The sequence below is a fragment of the Amblyomma maculatum genome, chromosome 4 (assembly GCF_055883805.1).
Source record: "Amblyomma maculatum isolate TAMU_Amacu chromosome 4, ASM5588380v1, whole genome shotgun sequence".
In the NCBI taxonomy this organism is placed as follows: Eukaryota; Metazoa; Arthropoda; class Arachnida; order Ixodida; family Ixodidae; genus Amblyomma; species Amblyomma maculatum.
Window position 1 is genome coordinate 68,593,354 of NC_139347.1, and position 20,116 is coordinate 68,613,469.

The following is a 20,116-nucleotide window of genomic DNA, read 5'->3' on the forward strand; positions in this document are numbered from 1 at the left end:
GTAGTGGTTACTACAGTAGATCCAAAATATGCATCATCCACTGAGGTTTTGTTCTGTAAGAATAGAAGAATGGCATGAATGTCCCCTCTGAAACATGACCGTGACAGGCGCCTGCTTTCCTAGGCCTACTGAGATAGGTTAAAAATACCAGTGCCTAGCTAACATGAACATTCTCGCTTCAAAGTTACAAATATAAGCTTATCAAGTGCCATTTTTTAGCTATCAGACTATCAATGCATCAAATATCTTGCAATCCTCTTCAAGTCTGATAAATTAGGGATGGACTACTGCAAAATAAAGATAGGGCTCTTTGTTCTGGGGTGAAATCCTATCCTTGCCCATTTCCGAGTACCAAGAGAGATTTAAAAAGACTGGTTTTTACCAGAAAAACAACCTTACCAAATGAAACTTGCCACTGCAAATTGTTGAACTCAGCTGCTATCGAAATTAATCCAGAGCCTATACTACAGTGCCTCCTCGATTCCTTCTTACTCCCACCTTCCCCCTTTACATCCCAGCACGATTGAGTAGCTCAGCAAAACCAAATTCACTTTCAAAGCCATTTCAAAAAGCCCTCGACTGTGAATTGTTAATGTAACTCATGTTGTCACTACAGGCAAAGTTTCACTTCCAGAACCAAAAATAAAAACAGCTAGACAGCAGAATGCAGGCTGGCATCACTGTATAAGAGTGTTATCTGTTGACGACGTTTGTCCCTGTTCTGCATGTGTGTATCAGCAACTGTGATGCTCAGAAATTGTTTGTGCAGCTAGGGCGCCCAGAAGGTTTTCAAAGAAACAATGAAAGGCTACCACTGTAGACAGTAATGCAGACTGAAAAAAATTTAACAGAAAATGACAGTATAATAAAAACTGTGTGTTAGTCTGTAAAAACTTTCTTGCAGAAGACTTCCTTCTGATGAATGCTGTTAAATAAAAGAATTTCCTGTTCTACAAAAGAGAAAATGCTCCCAGCTAATGAGTCTCCAAAATGTAAAAATAACCCAAAGAAACCCAAAGCATTGAAAAGTTTGAAGACAAACTCATTTTGTACCCATTCTTAAAGCAAAAATAAAGTTAAAGAAGGAAACAACACAACCTACACATTAAAAAAACAAAACAAAGAACATAAACAAATTACTACAACAGAAGGACCTCATTAGTAGGCAGAGTTGAATTTTTCCAGAGTGCATTACTTGTATATAGGTAAATTAGGCTAGGTTAGATCAGGTTACAAAGATATATTATTAGGTACCGTCCAGGAAGTTTATCAAAAAATGAAAAATTTAATACAAAGATTCATGTGACATACTATGTGGAATACCCGCCAGGGTGGCGCAGTGGTTACGACGCTCGACTACTGTTCCCAAGGACGCAGGATCGAATCCCGGCCTCGGCGGCAGCTTTTCGATGGAGGCGAAAAGCAAGGCACCCGTGTGCTGTGCGATGTCAGTGCATGTTAAAGAACCCCAGGTGGTCGAAATTCCCGGGGTCCTCCACTATGGCGTCTCTCATAGCCTGAGTTGCTTTGGGACGTTAAACCCCACAAACCAACCAACCATACTATGTGGAATACAAAAAAAATAAAAGTCAAATAAATGTCAGACTAAAAGCATACAAAAACTGCACATAGGCATAAAAAACAAAAACAAACTAATCAACAACCACTCCCCATTTCGGTGAACGTGAACGGCACCCACCTGTTGTACATATAGTGCACGTCAAGGATTCGCAGATGGCCTATGTTTATCTGCAGTCATCCAACATGGCATTCCCCATAGCCCAAATTACTCCAGATGTTAAAATCCACACACCACTGCCGTTACATATCATGCAAAGTAGCATGATGCAATCTAACATCAAAAAGAACTAGATTGCCGCCCAAATCCAAAAGTTTCTTTGCAGCTCTTTATGGTCAGATACAGTGCCAAAATACTCATTTTTCAAAAACAAAGCTATGCAAAGTAGTCACTGGCATATGAAGCTTTAACCTGTACAGTTGCACTCTGAATATTACAGAACATGTGTGTGTCTGAAATTTTCTCATGCATTCCACAAAAAGCTAAGGTTACTTGAGTCCATGCGCGAGTGCACCAATGGCACGTGCTAGTATATGCAAGGCACTTTCGAACACCCGCAAGGTTACATGCAACAAAAGTTTCAGTTTTTGAGACGTGCTCCACATTATCATGGCCAGGACTGAACATGGTGGATAATTACTCAGGACCAATATATTATCATCTTAGCCCTATCATATAAAACCAAACGCGTTCCCATTGCACATACGCACATTTACTGCACAGTATTCACATTGCAAATTTAACACATCATTGCACTGTGCATCCATTGCATAACAAACACACTGCAGTCTGATTCTGTATTCACCATCAATTTATCACTCCAGTTAACCCAGGTATATAAAATTTGAAGGGGATCGCGAAATAGTTCATTATACTGATCACTCCATATATAAAGCAAGCCAAAAGCTGAGCTCTTCTGTAACCCATAAGCATGAATACAGTGTACTAATGTTAGGGATGCACTTCCAGCAGTGAGATGCTGCCTGCCGGCATATTGGAAAGCACATCATAAATACTAGTGCGCCAACCCATGCGGCACGCGCGTGCACCCACATGCTGAGCAGCACCTTGCACCAGGGTTAAAAGGGGGCAAAGGGGGCGTAGGAGTTCGCACTGCTCGCAGCAGAAATGCCACTAGAGCTGGGGCTCGCATCAAAGCTGCAGCAACGAATAGTACTTTGAAAAAAGCCACTGCCGGGCTGTGATCGATACTGGTACACTATAAATGCAATAGAAATGAATTAATAGCACAGTTAATCACTTAATTAATCAGTAATGTTGATTTCTGCCTCACCTTCAGCAGCAAGTGCAGACCACAAGAGAGCAGTCGCAAGCTTTTCAACAAGTAGGCTGGCTTCACAGCATGTCTAGTGCACAGAACACTGGCTTCCCCACAAAAAAGCAGTGTTGCATTCAGAACACGCATGCCAAACCGAAGGCCATTTTCAAGCGGACTCGGCGTTCACCTCATCACGCAATTTTTACAGCTTTGGCGCTAACGGGCATGGGCCCAAGGACGCTCGGCTAATTTGGCTTCATGTGCACAAAGTTATCGTGGGAGTGCCACTAGAAGAAGCATCACGAGCAGGAGTGTGGCGCAGAGTTCGATATATTGAATGTTCTGTTAATGCGAGCTCGATAAGCGCGAATAGCACAGCTATATTTTTGCATGGGATTTCCAAGGGAGTATTGAGGCAGTTCGACACAAGCGGTAATTTGATATACAGGCGTTTGACGGCATACAGTCCTTTTGAATGTAACTTTAAACAAAATAACGAAGACTACAATTATAAAATTTCGCGGCAGACTTTTTTTTTTTGTGTGGTATGGTAGAACCATTATTTGCCGTTTCTCGTTTTATAAAGGTGGATACTTAATGAAGCCCTTATTTCAAGAATTACAAATCACAAGTCCCAAAGGAACAGCCATAAAGCCAGCTGCATTCTTTGCCTAATGCACATTTACTATTAAATGAACTAGAGCGAGGTATGGCAGCACTTTTATACACTTCTGTCTTCATTATTCGCAGATTACGCGACAATATGTAACACTCACTGAAAGGCTTTCCCACACTCTGGACACGGCTTATCTTCGGTGGCTTGGCCCTCAATGCCGTGGAAAAAGACCCGATGAGCACGCAAGCTGCCCTCAAACTTGAAGAAACGACCACAGGGCTCGCAACTGTGCTTCCACCGTGAGCAGCCATACTTCCTGCAAAGAAATGACATGAGACTCTTTGACGGGGCAAGGCCACAGATTATTATTACTATTACCCCGGCACATCAAAGCCACATTTTTATGCAGTTATGAAGACAGGTTTACAACAGAACGTTTAAGATGGCATTGCAACCTGTTCCCTTTCTCTTGCTCAAGGAAACTCTAAAAATAAGCATCAAGTAAAGCTACGGTGCAGCTGACCAGCTCCGATCATGAAAAGTGGTAACGGGAGCGCCGTAAGGAGAAGCCTCACTTGCTGGATATCAAATGGTCTCATGATTATCAGCTTGACAAAGGTATGCAACAGTGATATACTTTTACTTACGATTCTCAAGGCGATATCCTTATTGTTCAATATGACACAATTCAATATATCCGCGATCAAACCATTCCACTGACAAAATTTTGCATTCATTTTCCAATCATGCTGCGCTTTTGCTTTTATCACTCGAAAGTCTTATGTCACCCCTCTAATAGTTACGAGAAATGCCTCGGAATATGTATAGTGAAATGTAATTGGCGTCCTACTAACAGGATTTTTCTTTAAAGCATAACAAAAACAGAAAAGAGCACATTTTTAAGGCAAAAGTGTAAAACATGCACCGGCATCACCTCACCTGCCTGGACGGTGCGCCCAGTTCTTGAGCGCAGCCTGCTGTGCCGCCGTCTTGGCATATGGGGCGCCTTTGGAATCCGTGTGAGCCACCCGCCGATGGGCGACGACACCGTTGGACGTGCGAAACCGCTTATTGCACAGGCTGCAGGTAAAGCGGTTGTCTCGAGGCCCGTGGGCTGCGGCTTGGTGCTTCTCGAGCAGGCGTGGAGTCTCATAAAGTCGCTTGCACTGGCTGCACTCGAGACCGGCCGCATGGGCAGCACCATGCAAAGCCACATGCGTGGCGTGGGCATCCTCGGCGACAAAGTGCCGAGGACAGTGCGGGCATATCAGGGGGCCCCCGGGTCGGTGTTGGCGGCGCATGTGCAACGTCAGCTGGAACCTGCACAAATCAGATGGAAGAGTGTAACAGAGTCGCAATGAGGGCTAGTTGGTGTGATTAAGACATAATGGAAGCAGCGGAAAGAAGAACAATGAAAAAAAAAAGACACAGGACACTGCTAGCAGACCAAGCATTATCAGTTGAAAGCATAAAACATTACTTCCAACTGGCTAGTCCACTGCTGTTCTGAGACCTTCTTCCTTGGATGGTCTTGTTTTATTAAGTTTAGGTTAGAACACAGAGAGATGGCCCAGATCCCCAAAGGATAAACACGAAATGTTTGCAGCATCTGGCATGGCATCTGACTGCAACTAATGGCCTTTGTACGTAATACTGTGAATCTGCTGTGAAACTTTGTTCTATCTTTGATGTATCCAATTAAAAGTGCCAGTCCCCCCCCTTCTATAAGCAGTGTCACAGCACTTTTCTAGGTGTGTCCAGTGGTGTGCAAAAGTAACAATAAAATTCTCACCGCAGACAGGGCCTATATATATATGCATTACATACACGCATACATGTACCGTCTTTGCCAAAAGTAACCGAGCAGCCCAGCCGGCTGGTGGAGCAAGCGCAGAGCCGAGCGGCGGCAATGCGGTCGCCGTCTGTGGCCACTGCTTCCTGGCTGCGAGAAGTTTGCTGACGTAAGGCTGCTCCCTCGCTATCTTTCTTGGGATGATAAAATGTGAGCGGGTAGCATGTGCGTCATCCTATTTCGGGCCTTTAGAGTGCTGTGCTTGCCATGAAGGGCGTTGTGCACAGCAAAACGCAAAATTCGCTCAACGCTCATTTTGGGCTGGCGCCGTAAAGACGTGCCTTTCGTTAGAATGCCTTGCGTGCAGAATCCCAGTACACAGATCCCGTAGAGGAAGCGATTTGGAAAGTGGTTGTTTATGTCTCGTTCGGAATGTTAGCACAGGGAGATAGGACATGATAGAAACCTTGGTGTGGTTTTTTCCGCAATTCCTAGTGTTCGATGGAGACGCATTGTGATGATTCGTTGACCAAGAGAGAAGGTTGCACTTGCAAGGCTCCATTCCAGCATCTTATATATCGAGTCCCTCTCTTATATATCGAGCTCTGCCAGCGGGCACTAGCTAATAGCGAGTACCGCAAAAATATAGTTTGCGGTCCATGTGCCGCGTGTCCCGTTATCTCTTCATTTCCACAACATATTGCTGTTAGGTTTGTCACATGGTGTTCCCGCATAAAATAAAACAAACAAACAAAACGGCCGCACTTACCGAGAAATGGGCGATGTATGTTTCAGGTGCAAGAATGACATTTTCTCGCGCAGTTCGCTCATTAAACGAAGAGATTGGCCGCAGCTAACACATGAACACAATTACCAATGCGGAAAACACGATGCACTTTTTGCTTGTTACCAAATAGTGAGAAATATGGTACGAAACAAGAGGGGTACTTGAAAGAGCTGGAAATCTTTTATTTCTCTCTCTCCTACAGCTTAACAGAGCTTAACAGCTCCATGTCAATGGACCTGATGGGTAGACATCATAAAATTAACTCAGAAAAAGCATGCCTGTGTTTTTTGAGTGTGACATTCTTTTTTTTTTCTTTTGAGTAAGCAATGAGCTTGACCGCTCATCATTTGGGAAAAAAAAGCCCTCTTACAAAGCAGCTTTCAATTTTAATATACTGAAGAATTTTGACATTACGAACACAGTTATTACGAATTTAGGGATGATACGAATTCTGAAAATTCCCTGTCCAGAAGAACTTGGGCACGATGTGTGGAATCTTGGATGCCCCGAACACTCTCCCAAGCCACTTCCGATGATACAAATGCGTGATCCATTACAGCCTGCTCCGGCTCTATGTGGCGGCAGACTGCCCACGCATCGCCAAATCTACAATCGTAAGCTATGCAAAGTGAGTAGTGAGTGACAATGCATGGCCCACACACAGTCACTACCGAATTGCAGTCACCATTTAGGCTGCACATACCTACTGCAAAGTTGTGAGCTACTGCCACACAATCGTAAATAAACCCCGTTTTTGAAAGACAAAAATCCCGTAACTGAAGAAAGACAATAACAAGCTGTCAAGAGATGCACAGTAAGTGAGTCAGGTGTTCCCGACTCACTTCATGAGGTTCCTTGTGCAGCCTTTCAAAGAACACATCACAGTCAAAGGCACACACTTTTGGCCTCCCGAACCATTTAATTTAGTTCTTCAATTAAATCTGTTCAAAGTCTCTTCAGCTCCCCGAACTGTGGTTGTGACTAGGTAATTATTATGACAGCACGGCTGCACTTCACAGTGCAGGTCATGAAAAAAGGGGCCTACCTAAATGTGAAGGCGCGGTCGCACTGGGTGCAGGAGAAGGGGTAGCGGCCCGTATGGGTGGCCTGGTGCTGGCGGAACTGCAGGGCACTGTAAGTGGCAAAGGAACAGTCGGGGCAACGCATGTGACGCACACGCGTCATGGCCTTCAGCTCCTCGGCTGTCAACTCCTGCTCGTGCACGACGGCCATGTGAGTCTGCTGCTTGCGCTCATTGGGGAACTTGTGGCCGCACAGCCTGCGCAAAGGTGCGAGAGAAAGAAGAAAAATTCAAGTATACAATGACATGTGGACATGATATGCAACAAAAAGGAAAAAAAAAAAAAATTCAAACACTTCTACTGCTACAGTTGATCGAGTCATAAGTCAATGTGAAATGCATTTTTTTTACTACCACTTATGAAAGACAAGCTGGTCTGTGGTTTTACAGAGTTCTATGTCCCAGAGTGACAACGCTATGAAGGACGCTGTAGTGATGGGCTCCAAAAAATTCTGACCACCAGGGGATCTTTAACGTGCACTGACATCCCAAAGCCCATGGGTGCCTTGCCTTTTGCCTCCAACGAAACATAGCAGCTGCCACAGCGAAGATCGAACCTGCATCCTTAGGTCCAGCAGTCAAGTGCCCTAACCACTGAGCTACCACAGCATGAAACGACAAGAGAAAAAAAGAAAGACGAGTATATATAAATGATGAACAGTATAGCTTGTTGTGCACTTGGCTCCTTCGCTTTAGTTCGAAAGTGCCTGTAAACATGGATTGAGAGCCTTTCAACTAAAAAGACCATGTTTATGCATTCTCAGAAATCAAGCAGAGAAAAAAATTACGTGAGACACTTAAGCTCCACCTTTAAGGGTATGAAGCGATAGCATAAGCTACAAGCCCATATATAAAACCCTGCTTTAATCAAGCCGCATGAAAGTGTATGTGTGTTCTAGGGGTAATGTGAATGCAAGGCTCCTAGCAGGCTGACTCTGACGTCACACTCCCGTGTGAAAAAAGAGGCACGAGTTGACAGCTCCTGCCAATCGTAATGTCAGGCAACCCTGTGTCCAGTTAGTGCTCAGTCATGGCAGCTGCCAGATACCACCTGCGAGCACCACGCTCGAGATTTTTCGCTCACAACGCCAATGCCGGCCGCCGACGCCAGATTTTCGGTAAATGAGGCCTTTAATGCTATTGCGTTGAGATTACCTTTTATGCCTAAGGCCCCTCAATTTCAGCAGTGGAAAATTTTGAATTTTACGAACTAAGAATAAAGAACCCGCAAAATTCAACAGGAGACATCACATAATGCTCCAGAATGTGCCCCAAGTGATCAATATTATTTTAAAAGCCAGTGCTAATCTACTTTCTTCTTTTAAGCCTTGGGAGGAGCCTGCTTTTTTACATCCTTGGGACACAGTGTGCAGATATCCCTTAACTACTCGGTGTAGTAACATGTAGGGAAAGCAGCACCCCTGAAGCCTCAATTTCATAAATACAGAAAGTTGTCCATGAGCACAGCAAGGTTTTATGCACAGCGAGTAATCAATGGCGGTGTAGCCCGCAGTCACTCCACGATCACGAGTGACGCAGTACACCCAGGAAGCAAGCAGTCTGTGACGGCGTGTAGCATGCACATTGTTGACTCGAGTACCAAGTCACGCTCTATTCCTGCAGTGGTAATTTCTTTCCAGGTTGCTCCCATCACTTCGAGTTGCTGTCAGAATGCGCTCATTTTTCTTTTGGCTGGGCGGATTCAGGTTATCCAGCAGCAGCCAGGCTTGGAAGGTAGTACGGAAACGAGGAGTGCACGCAGCCATTTTTACAAGAACTAGAAAGATTGCAATGCTGCATGCGAAGTTTTGTTCGATCTCGGGAGCGATGCAGGCACACACTTTAGCTTGTTTGGGGTGCACATTGTTTATCGTCTACAATGGCATGTTCTGCAACTGTCTATTTAGCATTTTGTGCATGCGTGACATCACATCTCTCAGCATTCACGAGAGCATACAATCCTTCATACTTTCGCTCATTTAATTTGGATTCACAAGGTATTTTGGCTGCCAAGTTCTTGCTCCAGGCGGATATGGTGGTGTGGAGGAAGCTTTAGGTTAGATGAGCACTTTGAACGTGGGAGACATGTACAGCTCATTGCCAAACTTTCCAAAACTGACTCACCGGCAAGCAAACTTGAAGTTGCGAGTGTGGACTAGGCGCTCATGGTTACGCATGTAGTCCAGTGTGGCGAATTCCTTGGAGCAATGCGGACACTTGGTAGCATTGGCAAAGTCATGGGTGCGCTTGTGCTTGGTCAGGCTGCCCCGGCTGGTGTAGCGGTGTCCGCATTGGTCACACAGGAACGGTTTTGTCTGGAACCAAAACAGAACGAGCACGAATGGATTGTTTGCAAAGGCACTGATTTTCACACAACAAGGCAACCATTAAGGTCAACATAATATCGACTCAAAGACAGACTACTCGTCACTTTTTATATATAACTTGTTGCGTTTTTAACCGTGCACTTAATCACAAGATTGCGCTGTGTTGCCTTTCTTGCAAGTTGCATGAAATTTGTAATACTACTGCCCTATTCATGTGCACTCAGGTTCTCGTAACTAAGAACTTCATATTTCTTATTTCTTTAGTCTTCAATCATAACTGAACGGTTAAATAAAAATTTTGAATATAACCGTCAATGGGGAATTCAGAGATGCTTAAGACCAATTGCCAAGCCATTATATGATGTGTACAGTCTGACCTCATTAATTCAAGTTTCAAAGGGAGTTTGATCATAAATATAGGAAATTCAAGCTAAAAGGAAGCAGGATTTAGGGTCTGCACTTTACAGAATCATAATACAATGCACAGCACATAGCACACATCGCAAAAAGATAGATGGAGCAAGCGCTAAACTGAAGCATCTTACTGACATGGCAAATAAGATGACCAACATAGTCAAACTTCTTAATTTCTCAGCATATATTTTTTCCCGCAATCCTTGGGTCTTTATCTTTCTCACAACAAAACGTTATAATGAGATATGGAGCATGAATTAGGAATGCATAATATAGACCTTATTCACTGCACCTCATTCTTCTTTGAACACATGATGATGTGCGATGCAAACTTGTTAAGTCCCCAAGCTGCAGCGACTGTGCTGCAGGTGTTGCGAGATCATTTGCTGCCCCAGTGCGTGCATGCAGTCAGGCGTGGCAAGGCACAGAAAGTTTGAAACTGCTGTCAACACTGAGTCATTTTACGCTACTTTGTGCTGAACGTGCTTGGACTGCATTAGTAGACAGAAGGTGATGCCCTGTGCTCCTTTGGAGCTCATTATCGAAACATGTACACTGCAAGGCTCATTCATTCATCCACATGACTGCTGAGAGCAAGGATTACCCACAGAACCCCTTAAATGTAAACCGTTGGCCTCCGCACGGTCGCTCCCAAATTTTGACCAAAGGACCTACGCATACATTCCAACATTGCTCGAGCAGAATAATGCACCAACGCTGCGAGGTGAGGCTCGCTGCTTGAAAACAGTATTTGAATGGAGTTTTGAAAACAAAATAAAAAGTTTTGTGTCTAAGCCAAATGATCTTGTTACAAATGTCATGCACAAATAATGGAAACGATTCTGACGGCCAAGACGGAAGGGTTTATAGCCTCTGCCCTATGTATGCATAGGCTGTCACCAGCTCATGCTATTATCAGACATTTTCTACTGACATCGCATAGACTTGAACAGTAGTCACAGTTCGTGGAACTCATCTGTGCTAAGCCTTTTTGTCTCGAATATGCTATATAGGCAGTATCGAAGCGCATGGGAGACTTCTTGGAGATTGCGGGGGAAAAAAATGCCTGCTTTGCTTTTGAAAAAGCAAGCAGCCCCAACTGTTCCAATGTTCAACCATTAAAACTGATGTTTTGATGACAATATCTGACAAATAAAACACCTTGAACAAACTGCTGCGGAGTACACACAAAACGTATTGTCAATTCTGAGACTGATTTCAAAATAATTGCCTGGCCTAACTATGAGTGTTAGGGCTAATGCAATGCTTGTTTCGGCTGTCCACCATAGGGATAACGCATTAAATACCTTCATTATACGGCGTAAAATTATGCACATCCTGCTTCGTACCACCGCCGACGGGAACTGTCCAGAATGAGAGATGATGGTGGAACACTTCACTGACAGACGTCATGTCACCTTAAGGCATTCCAAATCGCAATTTAGACAGGGAAAAGTGCGCGCAGCGATGTGATCCAGCGTACGACGGCCCATAGCGACAGTTCTGCCGATAGCTCAGACTCCATACGTGCGACCCACGGCCATTGGTGCGTGGCGGGTGTCTGCACCTAGCCCACTTTTACGCACGTGTCGGCATTACTGAAATCAAGTTTTATGTTTGTACAATGAAGTTACTCTGTCGGCAGTAATAGGTCAGTCTTGTCAGCAATCAGCAGTGGCTAGTTTGAAAGCGCCTTCCGTTGCAGCGTCACATCACAGCCTTCACCCGGCGGGACCGTACGTCGCTGCAGGAAGCCCGCCGCCAGCGTGGGTGCACTCGTGCCATAGGCGTACAAGATTGATTTAGTTTTTTTTCCCACCAGAATGAGCCAACTGCCTAATACAGACAATGCTGCAGCGGGGGTGACTGTGGTTCTAAAGGGAGTCTGAGCAGAAACAAATGTTGTTTGCATTGGCCATACTGCTCATCGTAAAAAGCCTTCGAATAGCTGAAGCAGGCATCATAAGGCGCATTTCTCAGTCTTTCATCTTAAGGTACATGTGACATCTACTTATTGGGCAGTGATTGGAATGCATGTGAGCTTCGTCAAAAGTAGCCTTCTCGATGCCAAAAGGTCTGGCTGCGCAGTCACGGCACTACCTCGTGCAATTCCCAAACTCATAATGCATTTCCTTAATGCATTTAAAAAATACATACTCACATTATATTACATTCCTTTCTCCACTAAGTCACCAGAATGCACACAGATGTGTCCAAGGCAGGTTTTGAATGATCAGCGTGGCTGCGTCATCATGTGCGGGTGTGAAAGGTGTCAGCTGAGAGCGGACGCCGTCATGCCGGCTATGACGCTAGCTAAATTTGTATGCCGATGCCAGGAGAGAAGAAAAAAAAAAAAAAGAGTTCGAAATGTGTGCCATTCACCCAGCTCGCTCGCACTGATTGGCACTGATTGCTCTGAGCAGCGCTTATGCCCTCATTCTGCAAAAAAAGAGTAAGGCAGCGGAGAGGGAGGTATGCGTCAGTGCTGACTTATAATTTTGGACCAAAGTTTTCTTTTTTCAGAATGACCAGTATGAGTTCAGAGACTGACTGTGCATTTTGACACTTTTATAGAGCTCTTAAGGTTAGCTCACGAAATCGCGTAATTTGCGCACCTTTGTTTGGTAGCTTTAATCTGATGGAAGTATGCGTGTGCAAAATGCACGAGTAAATGCGTTTACTCTCGCAAGGCGAAAACAGGGGCACTTTCATAAGATACTTGCAAGGAACATAATTTTGGCAACCAGAGTAGCGGGTTCATTTTTAAGACATGTGCATCAGTTTTGAGAGATTTCCAATTATTCGACACTTGAATTATACGATTATGCAGTCCCTTGAAAGCTGTATAATGAAAGTTCTACTGTATTTACATTCATTGCCCCCTTCGCCTTATCACTGTGAACCCTCTTAATGGCAGGCACAGTGCAGTTCCTGCTGAAAGTGAATTCACTTTACACCCTGGCTTTGCTCCAGCCAGCGTGTTAGTTTGAGATGTGCTGACAGCAGTACAGATATTGAATGGCTGAACTCAGGAAAGTGGTCCCCACAGTTGACTGCACACACAACAAGCAGCAAGGTTTAGAGTCAGGCGAAGCTCAGAATGTGTACAAAACTATTTACCTCTTCCTTCATCTCAGATTTAAAACTTCTAAATTAGAAGTTGAAGTACTAATCTGAGTTTTTCTGAGAAATTAGATTTCTCTGACTGTTTAATTTATTCAGATGTTTCCCAGTCCCCAGACAATTTGAAAAAATTAGTAGGTGACTACCATAGTAGAACCTCATTGATACGTTTCCGGTTCACACAATTTCCCGTTTCATACATTCAAAATCGCGGGCTGTAAAACATCTTCCATAGAGTTACACAATTTTTCTCCCGGTTAATAGGTTCCTGGATACCATGATTTTCAGGTTACAATGTTCAAAATTTCTACAAACTCTGGTCGTATGATAAGTTTTGCGATCAACTGGACATATGCTAATGAGCACTCGCAACATAAAAAACTGATCAGCGGCGGTCACCCGCCACAGTTGCTTTCCTGCAACGCCTAGGTGCAACGGGAAGAAGCATCAAGGAAAGCCAACCAGCCAACATACAAGGCGCCCTTTCCCGCGGAAACACTACTTCATAAGGAGAAATGCAGTGGCTTCTTTGCGGTACCTAAGGTGCATAAGGATAGACCATTTAATAACTGCAACTACAGTGAAAGCTCGTTAATTCAATATGGCACTGTGACTGGCGCAGCAGCCGGCGGCGCCAGAGGGTAAGGGTTGGCGGCAGCGGCTGCCTGCTCTTCTCTCCTGTGCGGCCTCCGAAGCGTGCAACTAGATACTCGTTAGTTCAACCCTCGTCAATTCGGAAATACAGATAAGTATTTCTGTCGGTGGCATCCGAGCCAACTTCCATAAAAGGCTATAATATCGGACGGGCGTTACGGGCTTCCAAATAAAAAAAACACAAAAAATGATTACGTAAGAAAAAGTTTTTTCTTTGTGACAGCCGTCAATTCTTCCCCCATAAGTCATCAACGAAAGCACACAGTCAGTCGCGATCATGACGCCAGCTTCAAGCACCACTCGTTTCAAAAGGCGTTTGCACTATCACACTTTCCAATGATTATGTGGCAGAGGAGGGCGCCCACCCCAAACGCGACACGATAAGGTGAAAACGAGGCCCGCATTGCCCGACGAGCGCTGGCACTCTACCAAGTCCCCCCTCCCCTCCCCTCGCCGCTCTTTTTTTTTTCCCTATAGAGCTAGCATGAAAGGTAAACACACCATGATGTTATCACTGCGCAGCATCTTGGCACATTGCCAAGAAATGTGGGGTGGAATGGGACAGTGACCGGCGAAATGGAGAGAAGCGCTAACGAAAGCTTTTTCTTTTTTTTTTTCAAATTCTCTGTGGCAAAGTGGGGGGTCGATTCATTACTCGAGGGGGTCGCAGTAGGAGTAAATAGGGTAAATTTACCACAATGGAAATAGATCGTGTCAGTATTTTGAGGTCATTCGATAATTCAAACCTTTTTTCGCGGTCTCGTGAAGTTAAAATTAACGAGCTTTTACTTTATTCGCTTGCATACAAGCGGGCCAAATCTGGGGGAAGCAGCATGAGTAAAAGCGTGGCGACTTCAAGCCGTCGCAATGGCTTCTCTCCATGTCCCTGGTGTAAGGAAGCGAAGCATCCGGAAACAATTAAGGATGCGATCCCGGCTCATCATTCCTTCTGCACACCAGATCTGTTGATAAATTTCTTCCCTTAGGACAATGCAAATACAGACTGAATTCTGCGAGATAAAAAAGGAGCTGTGCATACTTCATGTCTATAAATGCTAATCTACCCTTTTATGCAGTGAAAGTCTCAATTTTAAATGTCCTTGTACCTCATTCAGCAGTTAAATTTTTAAATAATAGGCAATTCGGATCATATGTTTTCCCAGATAATACATTTTTTTGCCATTTTTAAAAAAACATATCAATGAGGTTATACTTGTGCAGGAGTTGCACTTTTTTTTTTTCATTGTTTGGGAATGGCATTTTTCTATTTCCAACCACAGCACAGCCCCAATTGCAGATCCCCCTTTTATGCAGCGGCATGCGCTTTTATGATGGGCTAGCACAGCCCTGGCATGTCCTCTATATACATAATGCATTAAAAGTATGGGTGATAAGGAGTGAGCCTGACATTGGCATGAGTTAACTGCCCAAAGTAAAGCAGATTACTAGCAGCTGCTTGATCCCTGAATTACTTTACTGGCAAACGTCATGTGATACTATGTCATTACGATCCCCTTAAGACCCAGTGCTTGTGATGGCTTCGCTGACAGTTTGGATTGTGCTTGCAGGTAACATGATTAACTGTGATTAGATTGAAAGTGCCTTTGCTATGGCTGTGATATGTTAGGCCTCAAGACAACGAGCGAACAATGTACCAATGCGAAGTGTAGTCCTCAAGCACCCAAGCCTGTCAGACGTCGTGATGCCGCACACAAAAAAAAGAAAGTGCCCCTCGCGTGAGTGCAGCTCATTTTAGCTTTTGCACAGCATGTTTTGATGATGATGATGCATAGTTTATTCTTTGGTGCGAATGCCGTGTGTACAAGATATTTTGGAATAACAGCGCGAAGGACGAGGACGAAGATAGAAGGACACAGGAAGATAGAAGGTTTGTGTCCTTCTATCTTCGTCCTCGTCCTTCGCGCTGTTATTCCAAAATGTATTACCAACTAGCCGGCACCTCAACTCTTGTACAAGATATGTTGGTAGCATTGAAGCATCATGTGTTGAAGGTTCCAGGCTAAGTCTCGAACAGAGGACGATGCATCTAGGGTCGTAGCAAGTGTCGCAGGTAGTTATAACTGTCTGCTATCTCCCAGCGGAATGAGCTACAAGGCCAAATTTGTGCCCAATAAAACAATTTTTGGCTGACATTATTTCCTTTCACAAATTATTGGCCGCTGTGTTGGGGATGCAGCCCTTATACGACTATACAAGGTAAAGATATATCTTCTAGTTTTTTCTAAGCAAGATTTGTAATATCAGCTTCGAACATGAGACACAAATCTATATAAGTGGCAAGAAGATAAATGAACAAAACGAAAATTGTGTTATTTACAATTATATTCATAAACAACACCTTCTCTTTCTCATCTATTTAAATCACTGCGATGAGGTATGCCATACATTTCCAACATAAAACAATTTGAGTGCAAAACTACACAAATCATAATGAAAGAATTTAGTGCTAGCTGGCAAGAGATAATGATTACGCACAGAGAGATGCAGCCCATGCATGGGTTAAGCACAGCAATCTAAGTCACACCAAGTGCTCAGTGACACCTGCCTTGGTGTGGCCCCTGAGGTGGCCCCAGTAGCCGCTGAACGTCTTCAATCTCCGATCGCAGATCTGGCAGACATAATTCCCATCTGAGGTTGGTTCCACATGGAGCAGCTGGTGCTTAAGCTGCATGTGCTCGTCCCGCTCAGCTTCCTTCAGGAATGGCTGCTCACACTTTTCACACCTAAGCAGTGGCAAGGAGAAACGGCAGATGTCACTGATCTTTTCACGAAACGAGGTAGCCTTCCTTTTGATGAAACATAGAAATAAACCTGCAATGCCTTACACAGCGGCTTAGTACCTTCCTGGCGCCATACAAGGAGGTGGCCATATTTTGTTTGCCAACAAGTAATGACTACATACTGCAAAGGCGGCAGCAGACATAAAATTAGAAAAAGGTTCATAATAAGTCTAAAAAAGGTTCTTAAAAGGCTCATAAAAGGTACATAAAAGATTCATAGCAGGTTCATAGCAGGTCTAAATCTTCTTAGCCTCAGGGAATCCCAACAGTTTCGATGAAGAGTTGAGAAACCCTGTGTGTTCTGTCATTCACTCCTTCCTGCCTAATATGGATGCAAAACATAGCACACAGATGCAGAGCCCTCAAAAACGTCCAAACAACGAATAGTGACAGGCTTCAAGGTTAAACAGTCTGCTATCTGCAATTAAAGAATGATTAGTCCAAAAATGAAGTGGGCAAAGTAGAGATGGTGGCTGGGGCATGCATAAATTTAGGTTCTCACAGTGCCTAAGGGCTTTGTGGAATTTTAGTGTGAGAATCCCTGATTGACACCGCATGCCAGTAAGTGAAGGCTCCTCCAGGTCTATAACATAGCGTTATGTGTACTTGTGAAATGCCTGAGACACTAGACAAACAATGCCCACTTGTGGACATGGGCACGTGGACTTTTTTGTAAGAGTAAAATGCTATATGCTCTAGTGTAGTTCAGCACTGAATCATTTCACAGTGTTAGAGCAAAGAACCATAACCACTCGATCCTATTATGTCACATAAAAGGAAATAAAATGTCACAATATTTACATTGGCACTTAGCTTCATAACTAAAACAAAAAAGAAAAGGAACAGTCCAATGTGAATTATGACAGAGAATTGGCTGTCTCCATTACATATACTGTAAAAACCTGCATATAACACAAGGTTTTTCCTCGCAATTTTATCACATCAGATTTCTGCCTCATATTATATGTGGGTCTGAAGAAATTTCAGTTTAAATTCACAATTCCAGCCTCACTATCAACCAGCGCCATGAGCATCAGGCTCCCAGTGAGAGGAGGCAGTGGCGGTGGCGTTGCCCGACTGTTTCGGTGATTTTGGTCTCACCATGCTGACCATGTAATCCTCGCGACCATGGTGCCCGCGACGCACATGCGACCAGAAGGAGATCTGTCACACCTTGTACGATGCAGGGATGGTGAAAGGTTCACTCGGCATGCTGCACAGGTCTCTCACGAGCCTCCCCAGCTATGCTGGCCCCATGCTACAGTTGAATCGCAGACGCTTCACTACTATTCCCAAGGAACATGTCGTTTGCTTTTTCGCGAAATGCGGGATACAGAAAACATTTGGAGGTACAAAAAAAAATGTTTCTACAGAAAGACACCTCTAGCGAGGCAAACATGAGCTGTGCTTCTCCTCGCGGTGCATGAAATTCTCCAACCAAGCGCGTCGGCGCGAGAAGAGGACCAATCATGCAACCATAAAATGTAGTGCAAATCAATACTCTGGTTATCTTTCCTCCCTAGCATTAAACGCGGATGAGAAGCTTTTTTTTTCGTTTTTGATATCCCGAAATTGCGCCTCGTATTATATGAGGGTTTGTATTATATACGCGGGTTTTTACTGCAGGCTACGAGGTTCCTTACTTGAACGCGTGTGCGTAAAATTTCAGAAATTGCTTTTCCCCAAACACCTGAACAGTGGAACGGTGTGTTCTGCCTTTATGTATTACTGAGTGCTCAAATGCAAACAAATCTGAAGAGATGTTATTCATGCACTGTAACACTCTCCTGCTTAGGCAAGTGCTGGCTGTATGCAGTGCATCAAAATAAAATATACAAATGGCCAGATTGTGCATTAACTCTTTCATTACCACACCTGTTCAGAATGATCACCGGTGATCGATGCTTTAAATCATCAATTTCGACATGTTGAAATCGTTTCTCGTGCACCTAGCGCCACCCAGTGGTTAGTCTAGATACTGCACTTGTAGAATCATTTTAAATTTTTTCGCTCTGGTGATGTTCCGATTTTTTATGGACCATTTTGAGAACTAATGTGTATGTGTTGTTTCGAAAGTGGGCGTAGCAGTCGTGCTTGAAAAAAAAAATGTCCCACTCGTGGTAATGCAGCATTAACATCAAATTTTTGTGATCAAAAGATTTCCAGCAAGTCAAATATCGAATTATACTGTCGGCTTTGTTATCTGACGGCGTTACCCGAAAGTGGCACCAGGTGTTCACTAGTGAGCTTTGACTCCAAGTCCAGGTGGCTTTATTCCACGAAAACGCTTTCATGAAGGTCCGCCGCATGTCCAACATGTATACTTGGCCTTTACAGACAGAGTGGAAAAACAGGCTAGTTGGTAGTTAATCTTGGGAAAAAAACAGCTCACTCTTGAGACATGGACAAAGAAAGAAAAAGAAAGAAATGACAACACAAACGACAAAAAAAAAAAAGAATAAAAATCAACGCTGTGTTGCCGTTTCTTTCTTTGTCCATGTCCACGAGTGAACTGTTTTCTTTCCCAAGACTTTACAGCCACCTTGCAGCAGTTTTGCTTTGGTGCCTCACGAAAACCAGGAGCTGCTTCACAGTATGGCATGAGAAATGAAGCTGTTTCCACCTGTAGTTTTCTTTATATAGCTGAAGAACGGCACTGTACGGATAGTTTATTTTTTTACCCAGTGTTCCTGGGCAATTGATTTTCAAAATGTATATTCTAAATTTTCATTGTTAATAATACATCTGTAGATATCCTGCCTCTTCTATCTTACTTTTATCAACTCGCCACAAGTATGGCGATTTTCCTATATTTTTTGCGAGTTTCCTAATAAAGTTTTTGCTTTGTAACTTACGTTTTTGGAAAGAGCTATCCATTATGTGCAATTCTGTATGCTGCAATGTGTGGTGCAGTATTATTTGTACTGGCAAAAAATATATTCCGGGAGCTATGAAAAACGATCATTTTCTCGCGGTAACAAAAGAGTTAAGGTGCACTGACAGCTTCTGAAAGTACTAAGCAACGTCCTCAACTAGCATTTTGCTACAACACAATGTAACTGCTCGCATATATTTTAAATACATTTCAAGTAATAGGACAATGCATCCTGTGGAATGACCATGCTCGCAAGTGCCATTCAACCATTTGCTCACAATCAGTGATGTTTTCATGTTCATCAAATTTCTCCGACACAAGGTCAGCAAGTCCCTCAGGTTAACACCCTCCCCACAAAGCAGAGAAGTGTCTAGACTAAGCTATCCTTCCAGCAGCTCGATGATGACAGACTGCGACTGGCTCCAAGCTGCTTGCAGCACCTGTAAAAGCTGTAAACACCGCGGAGCAATGTTTCCTCTGTGCCATGCATTTTTTCCCTGCAGTCCTCCCCCTTGGGAAACGGACCTAAAAATGGGCACCGCAGGGTGGTTGGATGCCACATGCTGTGCCAGTTCCAAGGGCTGAGAGCAGCCAAAGGTGCACTGGTCACAAGTGAGGGCCACTGGAATGGAGTCCAACACTGCGGCCGTCTCCGGAGCTGTTTCTGGATCTGCCCCGTCCGCATCGTTGGCTGCATCCCCAGTTGTGGTTCCAGCAGGTGTGTTCTTGTGATACCTGAGCAAAAAGCACTCGCTGTAACTGGGGCACTCCAAGGCTTTCAAAGGCAT

The 20,116-nt window shown here is 44.0% G+C and overlaps 1 protein-coding gene across 1 annotated transcript in view; it reads right to left on the minus strand.

The window, feature by feature from the left end:
• Positions 1-20,116, minus strand: part of LOC146191313 (uncharacterized) — a 41,802-nt gene that overhangs the window by 3,272 nt on the left and 18,414 nt on the right. Inside the window, exons 7-12 of the mRNA XM_084601813.1 lie at positions 19,854-20,063; positions 16,219-16,396; positions 9,259-9,449; positions 7,099-7,332; positions 4,414-4,794; positions 3,635-3,790 (exon numbers count right to left, since the gene is read on the minus strand). Coding sequence (XP_084457939.1) covers positions 3,635-3,790; positions 4,414-4,794; positions 7,099-7,332; positions 9,259-9,449; positions 16,219-16,396; positions 19,854-20,063 — 1,350 coding nt within the window. The remainder of the gene's footprint in view (positions 1-3,634; positions 3,791-4,413; positions 4,795-7,098; positions 7,333-9,258; positions 9,450-16,218; positions 16,397-19,853; positions 20,064-20,116) is intronic.